This window comes from Caretta caretta, chromosome 1 (assembly GCF_965140235.1).
Source record: "Caretta caretta isolate rCarCar2 chromosome 1, rCarCar1.hap1, whole genome shotgun sequence".
In the NCBI taxonomy this organism is placed as follows: domain Eukaryota; kingdom Metazoa; phylum Chordata; order Testudines; family Cheloniidae; genus Caretta; species Caretta caretta.
Genome location: NC_134206.1, coordinates 42925555 through 42946498, shown reverse-complemented (window position 1 = coordinate 42946498; position 20944 = coordinate 42925555). Strand labels below are relative to the sequence as shown.

Below are 20944 nucleotides of genomic sequence, written 5' to 3'. Positions count from 1 at the left end.
TGCAGAAGAGCACTCCTCCATTCCTTCATCCTGGACTATTTACTTCACCTAAAACAGCAGGGCCAGGCAGTATCGTCAGTAAAGGTGCACCTGACCGCTATTTCGGCTTTCCATCCCGGCTCAGCTGGATGGTCAGTATTTGCTATCCCCATGGTTGGCCGCTTCCTCAAAGGGCTAGATAGACTGTACCCTCAAGTTAGGCAGCTGATTCCCCCATGGGATCTCAACCTGGTGCTCTCGAGGCTCATGGGCCTTCCCTTCGAACCCCTAGCAACATGCTCTCTACTTTACCTGTCTTGGAAGGTGGCATTCCTTGTGGCTATAATTTCAGCCAAGATGGTGTCTGAGCTCAGGGCCCTCACGTCCGACCCCCCTTATACTGTGTTTTATAAAATAAAGTGAAGTTGTGGCCACACCCAGCTTTCCTCCCGAAGGTAGTTTCACAATTTCACATGAATCAGGACATTTTTCTTCCAGTGTTCTTCCCTAAGCCACGTGCTAATAACCGGGAATGGATGCTCCAATCCCTGGATGTCAGACGAACGTTAGCCTTCTATATTGAGCGGACAAAGCCGTTTTGGAAATCGACACAGCTATTCATTGCAATTGTGAAGCAGATGGAGGGGCTCTCAGTGTTGGCCCAAAAGATCTCTTTGTGGATCATGGCTTGTATCTGGGTGTGGTACAACCTAGCAAAGATACTGGCCCCAGCTTTAACAGCACACTCCACAAGAGCACAAGCTTCATGTGCAGCATTCCTGGTGCAGGTTCCTATTCAAGACATCTGCAGGGTGGCTACATGGTCGTCTGTTCACACCTTTCCATCTCATTATACCATTACACAACAGGCGAGACGATGTCGCATTTGGCAGAGCAGTGCTGCAGTCTGCGAGTCGGTGAACTCCGACCCCTTCTCCTAGGGATTGCTTGGGAGACACCTACTTGGAATCAATATGAACAATCACTCGAAGAAGAAAAAATGGTTACCTACCTTTCGTAATTGTTGTTCTGCGAGATGGGTTGCTCATGTCCATTCCAAGATCCACCCACCTCCTCTCCATCAGAGTATTCAGCAAGAAGGAACTGAAGAGGTTGCGGATCGGCAGGGACCTATATACACCACCATGAAGGCGTGACTCCAGAGGGCTCCACAGCTGACCTGACGGGTACTGCTGTGGGAAAAACCTTCTGGCAATCATGCACGTGGCATGCACATACCTACTTGGAATGGACATGAGCAACACATCTCGAAGAACAACAGTTATGAAAGGTAGGTAACCGTTTTTTCTTAGATCATAGCCTACATCCATTACTGCTGTGACCTGGCGAAGGTGCCTCCACCAGCGACCATGACTGCCCACTCAACTAGGGTGTAGGCTTCGTCAGCCGCCTTTCTGGCCCAGGTGTTGATTCAGGATATCTGCAGGGCCTCTACCTGGTCATCTGTCCACACATTTAGGTCTCATTATGCGCTTACCCAGCAAGCCTGAGATGATGCTGGCTTCGGCAGAGCAGTGTTGCAAACCACACGATTGTAAACTGTGAGCTGCCTCCAGAGATATTGCTTGTGAGTCATATAGAATGGAATTGACATAAGCAAACACTCAAAGAAGAAAAAACTGTTACCTACGATTTCAAGATGTGTTGCTTCTGTCCACTACATTACCTGCCTTCCTGCCCCTCTGTCAGAGTTGCCGGCAAGAAGGAACTGAGAGTGCATAGGGCCAGCGGCGCCTTATATACCGACAAATGAGCATGTCACTCAAGAGGGCACCACAGCTGACCCTATGGATACTGCTAAGACAAAAATCTCCAACAGCCGTGCACGTGGGTGCACGCACACCTAGAATGGAATGGACATGAGCAACACACCTCGAAGAACAACAGTTATGTAAATTAGGTAACCGTTTTTTTCTGTTTCCAAATCTAGTCAATATCAGTTAGTGATAATCAATTCAGGATTAAAGCTGCAGTTTTCAGAGAGTTTTGTGTTCAGCAATAATAGCCATGTGTGCTCTAACACGGCATCGTGTATATTCCGTCATGGATTAGGACCCAGTCCTGGCTGCTGATAGCTGCACACATTTCCTGGAGCAGGAACTCCAGATAGTTTGTCACATTGTGGGGAAGAACGTATTTTCCACGCCCCCCTGTTTCGCTGACTAGTCCACTCCACTCAGGGATGTGCTATTGGTTTGAATACTTCTGTTGCTTACGCTGCAGGATTCCCTCCAGCAGTCAGGAATAACACTTCCCTCTGCCAATAGGGAACCACAAGACCTGTTATGTCTTCCAAAATATGAAAGGCCTGAAATGGGAAAGAAAACACATTTTCCTGGAAGGACCCTCCATATGGCAATTACTTAGGAAATTTTTATGAAGCAGTTTTGATTTTAAAATTACCATTGCCTATGTACTTCTGTAACTATGATAAACAAGGCTGCGTCAAGAGACAGCGTGATGACTGAAGCATCCCCTTCACAATATGTGTGGGTTTACATTAGAATTGTTATATTTTATGCCCTTGATGTTCCACAGTTATTAATTCTGTGCTCCTCCACAGAGCTACTTTCAACAATAACCCTCTGTTTCTTATAATATTTAAGGCCCATAACCTATACTACCTGCTGTTTTTCCGGAACTTGATCCCTGGCTCAGCATACTCTCAGGATTCCAAAAGAACACACATTCCAAAAGAAAGCTTTTAACAGAATTACAGGGTTGGAAGGGACCTCAGGAGATCATCTAGTCCAACCCCCTGCTCAAAGCAGGACCAATCCCCATTTTTTGCCCCAGATCAACTTAACAGCCCCCTCAAGGGTTGAGCTCACAACCCTGGGTTTAGCAGGCCAATGCTCAAACCACTGAGCTATCCCACCCCCCAAATGAAGTACACATGGTTGTTGTTCTTGAGAGGGCAGAGCAGCAGTTCCAGTACCAGAAGAAGAGGGATGAAAGACAGAACAATGGCAGGCTGACAGGCAGGAGGCAAGGTTGAGGCTCGCTGCCCAGCTGGAGGCGTATGTTTCAGCAATGGAGCAGACGCTTGCACAGCAGTTCCTGGAACAGAAACGGTGGCTAAGGGAGGAGGACAGAGCCCAACAAAGACAACTGTTCCAGCAACTGCTATCTTAATGGCTGCAAGATCACTGGCTCCTGCTGCCTCTCCCACAGCATGTCCTGATGCCCCAGCAACATACCTTCAGCCCGGCAGTAGCTTGCACAACTCCATATTGGGGAGCCCATACATTCAGTACTGGTGAGCAGCTGGGCTGGCAACTAAACCCTGTGGGGCCTTCCTTCCTCTTTGGTGGAAACCTCCACCTCCCTCACCTGCCACAAAGTGAGGGCTAAACATGTAAAGAAGGGGAAGGAGGATCTGGGGCCAAGGGACATGCAGTGGTAGGGGGATTGTGTTAGGTATTATATTTCCTGTTCTTTATTGGGGGGTGTTTGGTGTTGTAATGGCAGCTGGCCTGCCCAACACTGTGTGAGTGGTTTACTGTTTTCTGATCTGTTTACAAATAAAGAATGTTATATTTTCAAGAAAGTTTATTGCTGTTCAGTGCATCATATCATACACACAGGATCTGAGATAAAGGTAAAAACATATTAAGGAGTAGTTAAGCATTGCAAAGCAAACAGTATTCCTCTATTTGCTGGTCCCCTAACACAAATTTATTTTTTATCATGTCATCTGACTTACATTACATAGCAATTAAACCCACACCCCTCCCATGCACTGCCCCCTGCCAAAAATGAGCCAGCTCCAATCGCCCACTAAGCACATTTGTACAGGTACTATTCCCCCTCTTCCATGGGGCCATGCAAGTCAATAATGTGAATGCACACAAAGTATCTCTTACTTCTGCAGCACAGGTGCAACCAGCTCCCACAAGTGTGGCTGCACTTTCTGGCTGAGGGTACCAATCCCGCGTTCCCTCGCTGTCATAGATCCATTCAGGGGGAAATGGCTCACCTCTGGCCTCTAGGTTGTGAAGAGCACAGCAAGTCACAGTAATGCAGACCACATTAATTATATTGGCATCTAAATGGGTTTGTAAACACCTCCAACTTGATTTTAATCTGCCAAAAGCACATTCAACTACGATTTTACAGCTTCTTTGAGTATAATTAAACCTTTATTTGCCAGGGCCTCGGAAATCAGGATATGGTTTCATAAGCCAAGGCATAAGAGGTTATGTGGGGGTCCCCCAGAATAACAGTGTGTACAGTAACATCATTTATGTTAGTGTCATTTAGTAGGATTAGTAGGAATAGTGTCCCAGCCTGTCCCAAGAATGTAGACTCCCGAGCTGTGAAAAATTTCGGCATCGTGAACTTTTCCTGTACAGCCCACATTGACATTCATAAATCTCGCTCTGTGGTTCACTAGTGCCTGCATAACAGTGGAGTAGTACCCTGCGCAGTTTATATACTCAGGTGATCCTCGAGAAGGGCATACTGTGGGCACATGAGTCCCATCATTAGCACTGCCACAGTTAGGAAACCCCACTCTCTCAAAGCCGTCAATTACCTCTGGAATATCTTCAGTGCCTGCCACCCTGGGGTAAACCTCATGCCTCTGCCACCACTTTACCCATAGTCAGCTTTCCAACCCCAAACCAGTTGGCAATAGACCTGTAGCCATCTTGGGTAGCCAGCTTCCACACAGTTATAGCAACCTGCTTCTGGACTGGCAAGGATGACTCTGTGTATCTCTTTATGCTGGAGGGTGTGTCCGGGGAGGGGGCGTTTAAGAAGCTCACAAAGCTCCAGAAATGTTGCTTTTGTCATGCAAAAGTTCTGGATCTGCTGCTTCTCATCGCAGCTCTGCATGACTATCTGGTCCCACCAGCCAGTCCTTGTGGCCATACACCAGAAGCAGTGCTAGTTGTACTGAGCAGCATTTGCCACTGAGAGTCTGTGATGCCAGGGTGCTCCTCCTCCTGCAGCTCCATCAGGAAGTCAGTGAGGTACCTTTGGTGGGACAGAAAACATTGCCAAAATGTCCACCAGCATCTTATAGATGCTCTGCCAGCTTCCTGATACATGCGTGAAAGTGCAACCAAGAGAAGTTCATCCAAAGGTGCCTCTTCCTTGTTGCTGGCTCTGGTAGCTGGAAGTACGCAGAACAAAATGATTGCTCGGCAGGATTTGTTGGCAGACAGTTCAAATTTCCTGTAATGTGCAGGGTGATCAGCAGAGTTTTCCTACAGTGCGACACATTCCTAGGGCTAGAATCAGCGTTGTGGAGGGCGGTGCACTAGGCGCTTTGGGATACGGTTACTTTGACTCGGATCTGTAGTTTGACTCAGAGTCTGGATGCCAGAGCCCTAGGTTCGAGCACCAGTCAGAAAATTCTTAACCTAGGTTACAGTGCAATGTAGATGCTCAAGCTCAGGTTTCCCTGACACAGGTCAGCTGACTTGAGTCTCGCTATGTGTACATTGCTATGTAGAGCCTGTGTAAACTTGAAAGCTTGTCTTTCTCACAACAGAAATTGGTCTAATAAAAATATTGCCTCACCGGCTTTGTACTTTCTGTAGTTATAGGTAACATATAAGATTGATGAAATGGAAAGAAGTTAACAAATTTTTTCTTATGTTTGTGCAGATAGTTTCTCCCTTTCTGAGAAAACCCCTATAACATTCTTGTTAACTGCTGGAAATGGCCCACCTTGATTATCACTACGAAAGGTTTTCTTCCCCCCCCCCCCCCCCCCGCTCTCCTGCTGGTAATAGCTCATCTTAAGTGATCACTCTCCTTACAGTGTATATGATAACACCCATTTTTTCATGTTCTGTGTGTATATAAATCTCTTCACTGTATTTTCCACTGAATGCATCCGATGAAGTGAGCTGTAGCTCACGAAAGCTTATGCTCAAATAAATTTGTTAGTCTCTAAGGTGCCACAAATACTCCTTTTCTTTTTGCCTGTAAACACCAATATTCAAAAGATCTAAATAAGAAACTTTTAAAGGATTTTAAAAACATCTGGATTTACTATGTAGAAGGCTGATTTCTATCAAATAGTTTTTAAAAAGTTTAAAAAATTGTTACTATACGGCACGTTATTTTAAGAAAAATACATATTACAGTTGTTCACCCTATTCTCCTTTTATTTCACGATCACCATCTACTTAGTATGCTACAGTAATACTTTGCACTTATATAGCACCTTTCATCCAAAGGTCTTAAAGTGCTTTGCAAAGCTAGGAACAGAGAGGCTAAGTGACTAGCCCATGGATACAGAGCAAGTTAGTGGCAGAGCCAGAACTGAAACAGTCTCCTGCTTTAACCATGTAAACAAACTGCTAATAGTAATAAACATTAAAATTGCCTATGTAACTTTTCCATGTAACTTGCCACTTCATGTTTCCTTTTTAATGTTCTTTTTCCTTATTTTGGACATCTATATTATATAAAATGACTTTTTGATAAAACCAATATTGATTACTGCATATGAATGTATATTATGTTGCAGAAATACATGATGCATTATATTTGTATGTAATTATTACAAAATTGTCTGTCACACATTTCATATTTGGTTTTAGAGTACAAGGATTAATGTAGTTTATTATATATATGTGGGAGAAAAGTAAAATGCTTTCATGATAATCTGTTACTGGAGTTGATGTTCTAATTTTTGTGCTGTCAAAGCCATGTCCCCACAGCTGTTTTGCTATAATTGGACTACTGCTTTTAGGGAAAGAGTTTTGTTAAGTAATTAGAGTAGGGGTCTGAAATTCAACATTGGTGGGTTCTCCTATTTGTTCTGCCACTGTCTTGCAGTGCCATCATGGGAAATTGATTAATTTCCCTGTGCTTCAGTTTACCCATTTATCTATCTCACAGAAGTGTTGTAGGGTTTAACTATGATCTATTTATTTAGAATACCAATGTATATTTCAAAATATATTATTGTCAGTAAAGACTGATTTATAGTAGACGTTTTTACACACACACACACATATTTTTAACCTTAGATTCAGCATTTGCTATATAGTAGTTTTGTTGCAACCAAGTTTTTTTTTTACTGACTGAAGATTGACTGAAGCTTAGGCTAGTACCTAGGATGGTCCTGCTGTTTGCTCTAACCAATAGGTTACACTTCACATTGTTTCTAAAAATAAGTAACTGTTAATTGAATGGATAATGCCAAAAAAAAATAGCCCCAAATAATCATTTTTCTGAGCCTTTCTGTTTGAGTTTAAGCAAGCATAAAGGACAATCCCTACATGCACAGCTGTATTTTATATATTGAAAATTAACTCTGCAGCTCTTTTTGTGTGCCCAAAGACTTTGTGCAAAACTAACATACTGATCAGTTGCAATCTGGTAATTATTTCTTGTACTAATATATAATGGACTTGATTTTAATCAACTCAGCAAAGTGAGATGAGACATTTGAGTTCCGGTCTGAAATCATCTTTGTGAACAAGTATAGAAATTGGGAAGTTTCCTGTCCTGTTTTTTCTGTTTCCTTTATGAAAAAAGTTACAGAAAAAAAAGTATTTCTCCTGTTTTGCTTGATTTTCATGGAGTTATTGTTTTATTTCAATTTCAGGAAGACCATGCACTCAACTGCAGCTTCTGAACCCTGAACGATTTGCCCGGCTTATCAAAGAAGTTCTGAACACCTTGTGGCCTGGCAGAGATATGGTGGTACAATGGTATCCAGGTTCAGAAGATAAAAATCACCCATCTATTCCATGGCTTAAGATGGTCTGGAAGAATCTATATATACACTTTTCTGAAGACTTGACTATGTTTGATGACATGCCACTTATCCCGAAGATGCCGCTAGAGGAAGACCAGGTATTAGTGGAACTTATTAGACTTAGGACTCCACCTGCAATTATTTTAGAAGATGAATCTGAGACACAGCTTCCAGGATTTTTAGCTGACATCATTCAAAAACTTGGTGGTGGTGTTGTACTTAAGAAGCTAGATGCTTCTATACAACATCCACTTTTAAAAAAATATGTGCATCCACCATTACCAGGTGCTGTTTTGCAGATAATGGAGAAACTGTCATGGCAAAAACTGTCCAGTCAAGTTTCATCATTACCTCCAGCACATAAAGATGCCCTTAGGGGATTCTTAGCTAGTTTAACTGATGTCAGTGAAAAAGAGAGAAGAATTATTCAGGAGCTACTGATATTTAAAAGAATTGAACAATCATCTGATGAAGGGGTCACTGTTTTTACTGGATTAAAAGGTTGTAAAGTGTTGCATCACACTGCCAAACTTCCACCTAGTCTGAGACTTTCTATTCCAATAATTGACAGCAGTGATGAAGCTACCATTCGTTTAGCTAACTTATTAAAAGTAGAACAGTTAAAGAGCACAGATTGTCTAAAGTTTATTATACAAGATATTCAAAATGACTTTTATTCTTATGATGAAACAATACAGATTATGCTCTGGGTTCTTGAGAATCTCACTTTCCTCAAAAATGAGAATACAGATGTGCTAGATTGGCTGACATCACTAAAATTTATTCAGATTTCACAAGGAAAGATAGTGTCAGCCAATGAACTTTTTGATCCTGAGGTAGAAGTACTGCAAAATCTGTTTTATGCTGAGGAGGAAATCTGCTTCCCACCTAGTATTTTTACAGCATCTTCAGATATTCTTCATTCTCTGAGACAAATAGGTTTAAAAAATGAAAGCGGTCTTGAAGAAAAAGACATTATGCGAGTGGCAAATAAAATTGAAAGTTTGCAAGGTGATTCTCACACAAGCCATGATGTACTATTAAGAAAAGCTAGAACTCTGTTAATGATTTTGAACAAAAATCATATGTTGCTGCAGTCAGCTGAAGCAAAATCAATGCTGAAAAAATTAAAATGGATTCCAGCATGTAAGGAAAGACCTCCAAACTATCCGGGATCATTGGTTTGGAAAGGAGACCTTTGTAATTTTTGTTCACCACCAGAAATGTGTAATATAGCTCATGCAATTTTAGTTGGTTCATCAGTTCCCTTTGTGGAAAGTGTCCATTTAAATATAGAAAAAGCACTTGGCATCTCCACCAAACCTGGCATAAAAGCAGTCTTAAAACACTTTAAAGTGGTGGTTGATTGGCACAGTTCTAAAACCTTTAGTGATGAAGACTATTACCAATTTCAGCATATCTTGCTTGAAATTTATGGATTTATGCATGATCACTTAGAAGAAGGTAAAGATGCTTTTAAAGCCTTGAAATTTCCCTGGGTCTGGACCGGTAAAACATTTTGTTCCCTTACCCAGGCAGTAATAAAGTCAGTACCTGATCTTGATCTCCAGCCTTATCTGCATAGTGTGCCAAAAACTATGGCTAAATTCCACCAATTGTTTAAAAGTTGTGGATCAGTTGGGCAGTTGACACCAGACCACGTTTCCATGGTCATTCAGAAAATATATCTAAAGAGTGAGCAATCTCTCAGTGAAGAGGAGAGTAAACAAAATCTTCACATTATGCTGAATATTATAAGATGGCTATACAGCAGTCAGATTCCAGCAAGTCTGAATACACCTGTGCCTATATATTGTAGCAAATGTCCTTTTAAGCTTGTAATGAAACCAATTCATGAATGTTGTTATTGTGATATCAAAGTTGATGACTTAAATGATTTGCTTGAAGATTCTGTGGAACCAATAATTTTGGTGCATGAAGACATACCCATGAAAACTGCAGAGTGGTTAAATGTGCCATGCCTCAGTACAAGATTGATTAATCCAGAAAATATGGGATTTGAGCAATCTGGGCAAAGAGAACCTCTCACTGTAAGAATTAAAAACATTTTGGAGGAATACCCTTCTGTTTCAGATATCTTTAAAGAGCTACTTCAAAATGCCGACGATGCCAATGCAACAGAATGTAATTTCATGATTGACATGAGAAGAAATATGAATATAAGAGAGAATCTTTTGGATCCAGGAATGGCAGCATGTCATGGACCAGCTTTGTGGTCATTCAACAATTCTGAATTTTCTGACTCAGATTTTCTAAATATAACTCGATTAGGTGAGTCTCTAAAAAGAGAAGAAGTTGATAAAGTCGGGAAATTTGGACTAGGGTTCAACTCTGTTTATCACATTACTGATATTCCTATCTTTATGAGTCGAGAATTCATGATAATGTTTGATCCAAACATTAACCATCTCAGTAAACATATTAGAGATAAATCTAATCCTGGGATCAAGATTAACTGGAGTAAGCAACAGAAAAGGCTGCGAAAATTTCCTAACCAATTCAAGCCATTTATAGGTGTGTTTGGTTGTCAGCTACCATTGACTGTGGAGGCTCCTTACAGTTATAAAGGAACACTTTTCAGACTTTCCTTTAGAACTCAGCAGGAGGCTAAAATGAGTGAAGTCAGCAGTACTTGCTACAATACAGCAGACATTTACTCTCTTGTGGATGAGTTTAGCATTTGTGGTCATAGACTGATAATATTCACTCAGAGTGTAAATTCAATGGTTCTGAAATATTTGAAAGTTGAGGAAGCTGACCCTGGTGTAGCACAAGATACAGTGACTATTAAAAAAAGTCTGTGTTCCTCCAAAGCATTGACTGCACCTGTTGTAAGTGTTTTAAAGGAAGCGGCTAAACTGATGAAGACTTGCAGCAGCAGTAATAGAAAGCTTCCCACTGAAACACCAAAGTCTTCATGCATCCTACAGATAATAGTAGAAGAATTTCATCATGTATTTAGACGGATCGCTGATTTACAGTCTCCACTTTTCAGAGGTCCAGAAGATGATCCATCTTCTCTCTTCGAAATGGCTAAATCTGGACAGATGAAAAGGGCAGCTGAAGAACTGCCACAAAAAACAGTAGATTCTACAACTTGGCTCATATGTTCTTGCATGGATACTGGTGATGCTTTAAAATTTTCATTACACGAAAATGGACGAAGACTAGGTCTTGTCCCCTGTGGTGGAGTAGGAGTACTGCTGTCTGAAACTCAGGACCAAAAGTGGATTGTGAAACCTAATTGCAATAGCATTGGGGAAGTATTCTGCTATTTACCTCTACGAATAAAAACAGGTTTACCTGTTCACATCAATGGCTGTTTTGCTGTTACTTCAAATCGAAAAGAGATCTGGAAAACAGACACAAAAGGAAGATGGAACACATTATTCATGAGGCATGTTATTGTAAAAGCCTATTTAGAAGCACTTTGTGTTTTACGTGACATGACAGTCAATGGCGAGCTAGCTGACTACAGTTACTATGCAGTGTGGCCAGATCCTGACTCAGTGCATGATGATTTTTCTGTCATATGTCAAGGATTTTATGAAGATATAGCTCATGCAAAAGGCAAAGAAGGGATCAAAGTGTTCTCTGATGGTTCATCTTGGGTTTCCATGAAGAATGTGAGGTTTTTAGATGATTCAATACTGAAACGTCCAGACATTGGACCTGCAGCCTTTAAGATCTTCCTCAAATATCTTAAAAAAACTGGATCAAAAAATCTTTGTGCTGTGGAGCTTCCATCTTGGATAAAGGCAGGGTTCGAAGAAGCAGGATGTAAATATATACTACTAGAGAACACTTTCTCTGAGAGACAGTTCTTTTCTGAAGTCTTTTTCCCGAACATTCAGGAGATTGATGCAGAGCTGCGTGATCCTTTGATGCGTTATGTTCTGAATGAAAAGGTTGAGGAGTTCTCAGGAATTCTTCGTGTTACTCCCTGTATTCCTTGTTCTTTGGATAAACATTCTTTGGTTATACCTTCAAGATTGATCCACCCTGAAGGAAGAGTTGCAAAGTTGTATGATGCTAAAGATGGAAGATTTCCTTATGGCAGCAGTCAGGATTACCTTAATCCAGTTATCTTGGTTAAACTTGTTCAGTTAGGTATGGCTAAGGATGACGTTCCATGGGAAGACCTAATAGAACGTGCAGAATCAGTAGCCGCAATTAATAGGAATGATCATGTTGCAGCCTGTCTCAGAAGCAGCATTATATTAAGTCTCATTGATGAAAAATTAAAATGTAGAGATCCTAGAGCTAAAGAATTTGCTGCAAAATGTCAGACAATTCCTTTCCTCCCATTCCTCACAAAACCAGCCGGCTTCTCATTGCACTGGAAGGGTAGTGACTTTCAGCCTGAAACAATGTTTTCAGCAACTGACCTTTTCACTGCTGATCATCAAGATATTGTTTGTCTTTTACAACCAGTTCTTAATGAAAATTCCCATTCCTTTAAAGGTTGTGGAGCCATATCATTAGCTGTCAAAGATTTCTTGGGTTTGCTTAAGAAACCAACCGTTAACATGGTCATAAATCAGTTGCAAGAAATTGCGAAGTCATTTGATGGAATTACATTGTATCAGGAGAATATCACCAATGCTTGTTACAAATACCTCCATGAAGCAATGCTACAAAATGAAACAACAAAAGCAGTGATCATTGAAAAGTTGAAAAATTTTAGTTTCATTCTTGTTGAGAGTGTGTATGTTAACCCAACAAAAGTGTGTTTTCATTTGAACTTTGAAGCAACACCGTATCTTCATCAATTGCCTAATAAATATAAAAATAGTTTCCGTGAACTATTTGAAAGTGTAGGTGTAAGACATGCTTTTACAGTTGAAGATTTTGCCTTAGTTCTTGAGTCTGTAAATCATGAGAGGGGAAACAAGCAGCTAACAGAAGAGAATTTTCAGCTTTGTAGGAGAATCATTAGTGAAGGAATATGGAGTCTCATTAGAGAGAAGAAGCAAGAATTATGTGAGAAAAAATATGGTGAGATTTTGTTACCAGATACGCATCTAGCACTTTTACCTGCTAAAACTTTGTGTTACAATGACTGTCCTTGGATAAAAGTTAAAGATACAACTGTAAAATACTGTCATGCTGATATCCCTAGAGAAGTTGCAGTGAAGCTTGGTGCAGTACCCAAGCGACATAAAGCTTTAGAAAGATATGCCTCTAATATCTGTTTTACTACTCTTGGGACTGAGTTTGGACAAAAAGAAAAATTGACAAGTAGAATTAAAAGCATTCTTAATGCCTATCCCTCTGAAAAAGAAATGCTGAAAGAGCTCCTTCAGAATGCAGATGATGCAAAAGCTACGGAAATCTGTTTTGTGTTTGATTCTAGACAACATCCAGTTGATAGAATATTTGATGAGAAATGGGCACCACTTCAAGGTCCAGCACTATGTGTTTACAACAATCAGCCTTTTACAGAGGATGATATAAGAGGAATTCAGAACCTTGGAAAAGGTACTAAAGAAGGAAATCCATGTAAAACTGGACAATATGGTATAGGATTCAACTCTGTGTATCACATTACTGACTGCCCTTCTTTCATATCTGGTAATGATATACTCTGTATCTTTGATCCCCATGCTAGATATGCACCAGGTGCAACTTCAGTAAGTCCTGGACGCATGTTTAGAGATTTAGATGCAGATTTCAGAACACAATTCTCAGATGTACTGGACCTTTATTTAGGAAATCACTTTAAAATGGATAATTGCACAATGTTTAGGTTTCCACTTCGAAATGCAGAAATGGCAAATGTGTCAGAAATTTCCCCAGTTCCATGTTCAGATAGAATGGTCCAAAACCTCCTGGATAAGCTGCGTACAGATGGAGCAGAACTTCTAATGTTTTTGAATCACATGGAAAAAATTTCCATTTGTGAAATAGAAAAAACAACTGGAGCATTGAATGTGTTATATTCTGTAAAGGGCAAAATCACTGATGGAGACAGATTGAAACGGAAGCAATTCCATGCATCTGTAATTGACAGCGTAACTAAAAAAAAGCAGTTAAGTGAAATACCTGTGCAACAAATTACTTACACTATGGATACTGAAGACTCTGAAGGGAACCTTACATCTTGGTTAATTTGCAACAGGTCAGGTTTTTCAGCTATGGAAAAGGTATCGAAGAGCGTTATATCAGCTCACAAGAATGAAGACATAACCCTTTTTCCACGTGGAGGAGTAGCTGCTTGCATTACTCACAATTACAAAAAACCACATAGGGCATTTTGTTTCTTACCCTTATCGTTAGAAACCGGGTTACCTTTTCATGTGAATGGACATTTTGCTCTAGATTCTGCCAGAAGAAATCTGTGGCGGGATGATAATGGAGTTGGAGTAAGAAGTGACTGGAATAATAGCCTAATGACAGCACTAATAGCACCAGCCTATGTTGAACTACTGATTCAGCTGAAAAAACGTTACTTTCCAGGCACTGATCCTACAGTATCAGTACTGCAAAACACACCTGTTCATGTTGTGAAAGACACTTTAAAAAAGTTTTTGTCTTTCTTCCCAGTTAACAGACTTGATCTGCAGCCAGATTGGTATTGCTTAGTGAAAGCAGTTTACAGCTGCATTCATGAAGATTTGAAACGCCTTTTACCTGTTGTGCGGGCTCCAAATATTGATGGTTCTGATTTACATTCTGCAGTGATCATTATTTGGGTTAACATGTCTACCTCGAACAAAGGTAGGCCATTCTTTGACAATTTGCTACAAGATGAGTTGCACCACCTCAAAAATGTAGAGTACATCACAACACGTAAGACGGTGGCAGAAAATGTTTATAGACTCAAACACCTACTTTTAGAAATTGGATTCAATTTGGTATATAACTGTGATGAAACTGCAAATCTTTACCATTGTCTTGTAGATGCAGATATTCCTGTCAGCTATGTGACTCCTACTGATGTCCGACTTTTTTTGATGACCTTTTCTTCTCCAGACTCCAATTGCCACATTGGAAAATTGCCTTGTCGTCTTCAACAGACAAATCTGAAACTCTTTCACAGTCTAAAACTTCTGGTTGACTATTGCTTTAAGGATGCTGAAGAAAATGAAGTCCAAATTGAGGGATTGCCACTACTTATTACACTTGACAATGTCTTGCAAGTTTTTGATTCAAAGCGGCCAAAGTTCTTAACAACATATCATGAACTGATTCCATCTCGCAAGGATCTGTTTATGAACACTCTATATTTGCGATACAGTAATATTTTACTTAGCTGTGATGTAGCAAAAGCTTTCGATATCACAAGTTTTGCTGATTTGTTATCATCCATGTTGCCTAGAGAATATAAAACCAGAAGTTGTGTGCGATGGAAAGAAAATTTTGCAAGTGAATCTTGGCTTAAAAATGCATGGCATTTTATCAGTGAATCTGTAAATGTTAAGGAAGACCAAGAAGATATGAAACCAAAATTTGATGATGTTGTTGATACTTTGAAAGATTGGGCTTTGCTTCCAGGTACAAAGTTTACTGTCTCAGTCAATCAGCTTGTAGTGCCAGAGTGTGATGTCTTGTTGCCTCTCAGCTTAATGCATATAGCTTTTTTCCCAAATGCTCAGAGTGATAAAGTTTTCCATGCTTTAATGAAAACTGGTTGTATTCAGCTTGCTTTGAACAAAATATGCTCCAAAGATAATGTTTTAGTGTCTCTGTTGTCAGGATATACAGCAAATATAGATAATCCATCAAGCATTCTGAAAGCCATACATTATATGGTCCAGACCTCAACATTTAAGACTGAAAAATTAGCAGAAAGTGATTTTGAGGCCCTCCTAATGTACTTCAGTTGCCATTTAAGTAATTTGATGTCACAGGATGACATCAAAATTTTAAAGTCTCTCCCATGCTATAAATCCATTAGTGGTCGATACATCAGTATTTCAAAATGTGGAACATGTTACGTACTCACAAAAAGTATTCCTTCAGTTGAAGTGGATAGGTGGACACAGTCAACTTCATCTGCCTTTCTTGAAGAAAAAATTAACTTGAAAGACTTGTATACTGTGCTTGGTTGTGTCCCTGTAGATGATCTTGAAGTGTATTTGAAGCATCTTTTACCAAAGGTTGAAAGTCTGTCTTATGATGCAAAGATAGAACACCTGATCTACTTAAAGAACAGACTCTCTGGCATTGAGGAATTTTCAGAAATAAAGGAACAGCTGTTTGAAAAGCTGGAAAGCTTTTTGATAATTCACGATGCAAGCAATAGACTAAAACCTGCAAAACATTTTTATGACAGAACTGTAAAAGTCTTTGAAGTTATGCTTCCTGAAAAATTGTTCATACCTCAAGATTTCTTTAAGAGACTGGAACAACTCACAAAACCGAAGAATCAAGGGGCATTCCTTACATCATGGGTAACATTCCTGCGGAATATAGGACTAAAATACATTATTTCCCAGCAACAGTTACTACAGTTTGCTAAGGAGATCAGTATGAGAGCTAACACAGAAAGCTGGTCTAAGGAAACACTGCAAAGTACAGTTGATGTCCTCCTTCATCACATATTCCAAGAAAGAACTGATTTATTATTGGGAAACTTTCTAAAAGAATTATCTTTAATTCCTTTTTTGTGCCCCGAGCGTGCTCCTGCTGAAATTGTCAGATTTCATCCTCAGTATCAAGAGGTTAATGGAACACTCCCTCTTATAAGGTTCAGTGGAGCACAAGTAAACCCTAAATTCAAACAGACGGATGTGTTACAATTGCTGTGGACTTCGTGTCCTATTCTTCCTGAAAAAGCAACACCTTTAAGTATCAAGGAACAGGAAGGAAGCAGTCTTGGTCCACAAGAACAGCTTGAGCAGGTTTTAACTATGCTTAATGTTAACTTGGATCCTCCTCTGGACAAAGTTATCAATAACTGCAGAAATATATGCAATATAACAACTTTAGATGAGGACATGGTGAAAACTAGAGTTAAGGTACTAAGGAGTATCTATGAATTTCTCAGTACAGAGAAAAGGGAATTCCGCTTTCAGCTTCGAGGGGTTGCTTTTGTGATGGTGGAAGAAGGTTGGAAGCTCCTGAAGCCTGAGGAGGTAGTAATAAATCTTGAGTATGAATCTGATTTTAAACCTTACCTTTACAAACTTCCTTTAGAACTTGGCACCTTCCACCAGTTATTTAAACACTTAGGTACTGAAGATGTTATTTCAACAAAGCAGTATGTTGAGGTTCTAAGTCGCATATTCAAGAACTCTGAAGGAAAACAATTGGATCCTAATGAAATGCGCACAGTTAAAAGAGTTGTTTCTGGTCTGTTTAAAAGTCTGCAAAATGATTCTGTTAAGGTTAGAAATGACCTTGAGAATGTGAGAGATCTGGCCCTTTACCTTCCCAGTCAAGATGGCAGATTGGTAAAATCAAGTATCTTAGTTTTTGATGATGCGCCACATTACAAAAGTAGAATACAGGGTAACATTGGTGTGCAGATGCTTGTTGATCTTAGCCAGTGTTATTTAGGAAAAGATCATGGTTTTCACACTAAGCTGATAATGCTGTTTCCTCAGAAACTGAGGCCTCGCCTACTTAGCAGTATTCTTGAAGAACTGTTAGATGAAGAGTCTCCCAAAACATGTCAGTTTGGAGCATTATGTTCTCTACAGGGACGGTTGCAGTTACTATTATCTTCTGAACAGTTTATCACAGGACTCATTAGAATTATGAAGCATGAAAATGACAATGCTTTCCTAGCCAATGAAGAAAAGGCCATAAGACTGTGCAAAACCTTGCGAGAAGGCTTGAAAGTTTCCTGTTTTGAGAAGTTGCAAACAACATTAAGGGTTAAAGGTTTTACTCCTATTCCCCACAGTAAAAGTGAAACATTCGCTTTTTTAAAGAGATTTGGGAATGCAGTAATACTGCTTTATATACAGCACTCTGACAGCAAAGACATAAATTTTCTCTTAGCATTAGCAATGACCCTGAAATCTGCAACTGACAATCTAATTTCTGATACCTCATATTTAATTGCCATGTTGGGTTGCAATGATATTTACAGAATTAGCGAGAAGCTTGACAGTTTAGGAGTGAAGTATGACTCCTCAGAACCATCAAAACTTGAATTACCTTTGCCTGGAACTCCTATACCAGCTGAAATTCATTACACTCTCCTTATGGATCCAATGAATGTGTTTTATCCAGGTGAATATGTTGGTTACCTTGTTGATGCTGAAGGTGGTGATATATATGGATCATACCAACCAACATATACATATGCAATCATTGTACAAGAAGTAGAAAGGGAAGATGGTGAAAATTCCAGTTTTCTAGGTAAGATTTATCAGATCGATATTGGATATAGTGAGTATAAAATAGTGAGCTCTCTTGATTTATACAAGTTTTCAAGACCTGATGAAAGTTCTCAGAGTAGGGACAGTGCACCATCTACCCCAACTAGTCCTACAGAATTTCCAGCACATGGACCTAGGACAGTTCCTCCTCTTTTCTCTGGTAGAGAGAGCCACAAAACAACATCTTCAAAACATCACTCTCCCAAAAAGATTAAGCTGAATTCTTTGCCAGAAATATTAAGAGAAGTGACATCAGTGATTGAACAGGCTTGGAAACTTCCAGAATCTGAAAGGAAAAAGATTATTAGAAGGCTATATCTTAAGTGGCATCCAGATAAAAATTCAGAGAATCTTGATATAGCCAATGAAGTTTTCAAACATTTACAGAATGAGATTAACAGACTAGAAAAACAGGCCTTTATAGATCAAAATACAGACAGAGCATCAAGACGAACATTTTCATCTTCAGCATCTCGATTTCAGTCAGATAAATTTTCATTTCAAAGATTTTATACTTCGTGGAATCAAGAAGCAACGAGCCATAAATCTGAAAGGCAACAGTATAAAGAAAAGTGTCCATCTTCTACAGGGCCATCTTACTCTGCACGTTTCTTTGTACCACCCACATTCAAGTCTGTTGGTAATCCTGTGGAAGCACGTAGATGGCTTAGGCAAGCTCGAGCAAACTTTTCAGCTGCAAGAAATGACCTTCATAAAAATGCTAATGAATGGGTGTGCTTCAAATGCTATCTCTCCACAAAGTTAGCCTTGATTGCAGCTGACTATGCCGTAAGGGGTAAATCAGATAAAGATGTAAAACCAACTGCACTTGCACAAAAAATAGAGGAATATAGTCAACAACTTGAAGGACTTACAAATGATGTTCACACACTGGAAGCTTATGGAGTAGATAGCTTAAAAACTCGATACCCTGATTTGCTTCCCTTTCCACAGATTCCAAATGACAGGTTCACTTCTGAAGTTGCCATGAGAGTGATGGAGTGTGCTGCTTGTATCATAATAAAACTTGAAAACTTTATACAACAAAAAGTGTGAGAGATTTGAAAGTTAGAAAATTGTACTCTCAAGAACTAGATATTTAATGTGATGGGATACAAATGTAATTTACATGTACAGATTACTGTATTTCTGAGAGGTTACACTTATCAAACAGCTTAGAAATACAGTGCGCATAATTGGATGGTACTGAAGTATTTAGAATTGAAATTAATGTAAGAAAACTTTTTTATTGAGTCTACTGTATAAGCAAACTGTAAAACGTGAATATTTAAAAATTTGCAGGGAGATTGTGCTGCAAAAAGTAGCTGTCTGTACAGTACATTGATTAAAATTGAACTGCACTTTATGTAACCAAAGCTTAGTGGTATGTTAGATAAAGCTTGTATATAAACTTAGATTTTATTTCATTTAATATTATGCTTCTAAAAACGTGGTGTCACCTTTTGAATATACTGATCAGACTGGACAAATTACTAAATGAAAATCATAAAATAACTTTGGAGAGGAGTCACTCCAGAGCATTTCTTTATTCTTTATCTTCCATGGATATTGATGTTTCTCATAGTAGTATTCTTATCAGCTGGATCTGATTATCAGTTTGCTGCAGTATTACATCCTGAACATTTAAAGGATAATACAGTACTTTTGAAGTGGTACAGTATTTTAATCCTGATTAATATTACTTAACTTAACATACAACATCATGTAGTGCATTGAATGCATTTACTTAATTGTAATATAGTTAGGTATTTAATTTACATTTTCTGTTTAAAAGCCTGTGATTGTTTATTTAATGAAAACTGCATGTTGATAGCCTAGGATAGGTGACCATTAATGTACAGAGTTTTATGAAGGGATTTTGAAAACTATACACCAAAACTAGTTTCTCAAATGTCTGAATGCTTGAGTTTCATATTTCTGTATATATATGTATGTATATTTTCCACAAACAAACATTGGAAATATAGTACAACTTGGGAATCCATTATTTGGTATATAGCAGGCAATATCTTTTGTTACATGTCAGAAGGTGCTGCAATGTAATGTTCTTTTTACTTTGTCTTTCACCATGGCACCAGAGATGTTTGATTTTTAGTTCACTTTCTTTTATAAATTGTAATACTTCTGGTAATGTCATGTAATGTACTCAACGTTAGCTATTTGTAAGGAATTATGGGAACTTGTAAATAGGATTTTTGTTTGTTTGTTTTTTGTTCCAAATCTACCACATTAAACATAAATATTCATCATTTCCCAATGACACAAGTGTCATAACTGTTTACTTGCTACCACAGTGAAACTGTAATTTCACTTACAGAATGTAAAGGCAAACAGATAATAACATGATGTTACAGGGGTGCTGTGCATGCAGCAGCATTGTAATCCAAAAGAGGAAATCTGACAAAGGCTTTTTCAGTTTCATGCACATAAATAAGGGCTTGTTATGTTCAGAAATCTCACAAGTAATTATTGGTAATAGGAAGAAATTACACTGTTTGGAAAACTGTATTGCTTCTGGTTGTGAAACCTTGTGGTTATTTCTGCTGTTATATTAAGTGCCATAACTTTAATAAAGAAAAATGCAAACACATACTTCAATCTGGTGTGTCTTGGATTTATAAATTAGCCCAGTTTTAACCAACAATTTCAAGCCTACTTTTAGCTAAATGTATAATTACTCCATTCTGGTTCAATCTAAACAGTTGTACAGTTTGCATCAGCATATTAACAAGAAAATTATGCAGATGAATGCTTTTTTACTTGTAAAGGTTCATATGTCATTTCGTAGTTCATTGAAACCCGTGTAATTTTTGCTGATTTTGAGCAATAACTAGCAATCAGG

The 20944-nt window shown here is 39.1% G+C and overlaps 1 protein-coding gene across 7 annotated transcripts in view; it reads left to right on the top strand.

Annotated features, from left to right (window-relative positions):
• The window catches only part of SACS (sacsin molecular chaperone), a 264410-nt gene extending 243718 nt beyond the window's left edge, over positions 1–20692 (top strand). For all 7 annotated transcript variants that reach the window (XM_075127377.1, XM_075127383.1, XM_048845726.2 and 4 more), the window contains one exon: positions 7574–20692. In XM_075127377.1, the coding sequence (XP_074983478.1) occupies positions 7574–19137 (11564 nt within the window). In that variant the 3' untranslated portion in view covers positions 19138–20692. The remainder of the gene's footprint in view (positions 1–7573) is intronic.
• Positions 20693–20944: the final 252 nt, after the last annotated feature.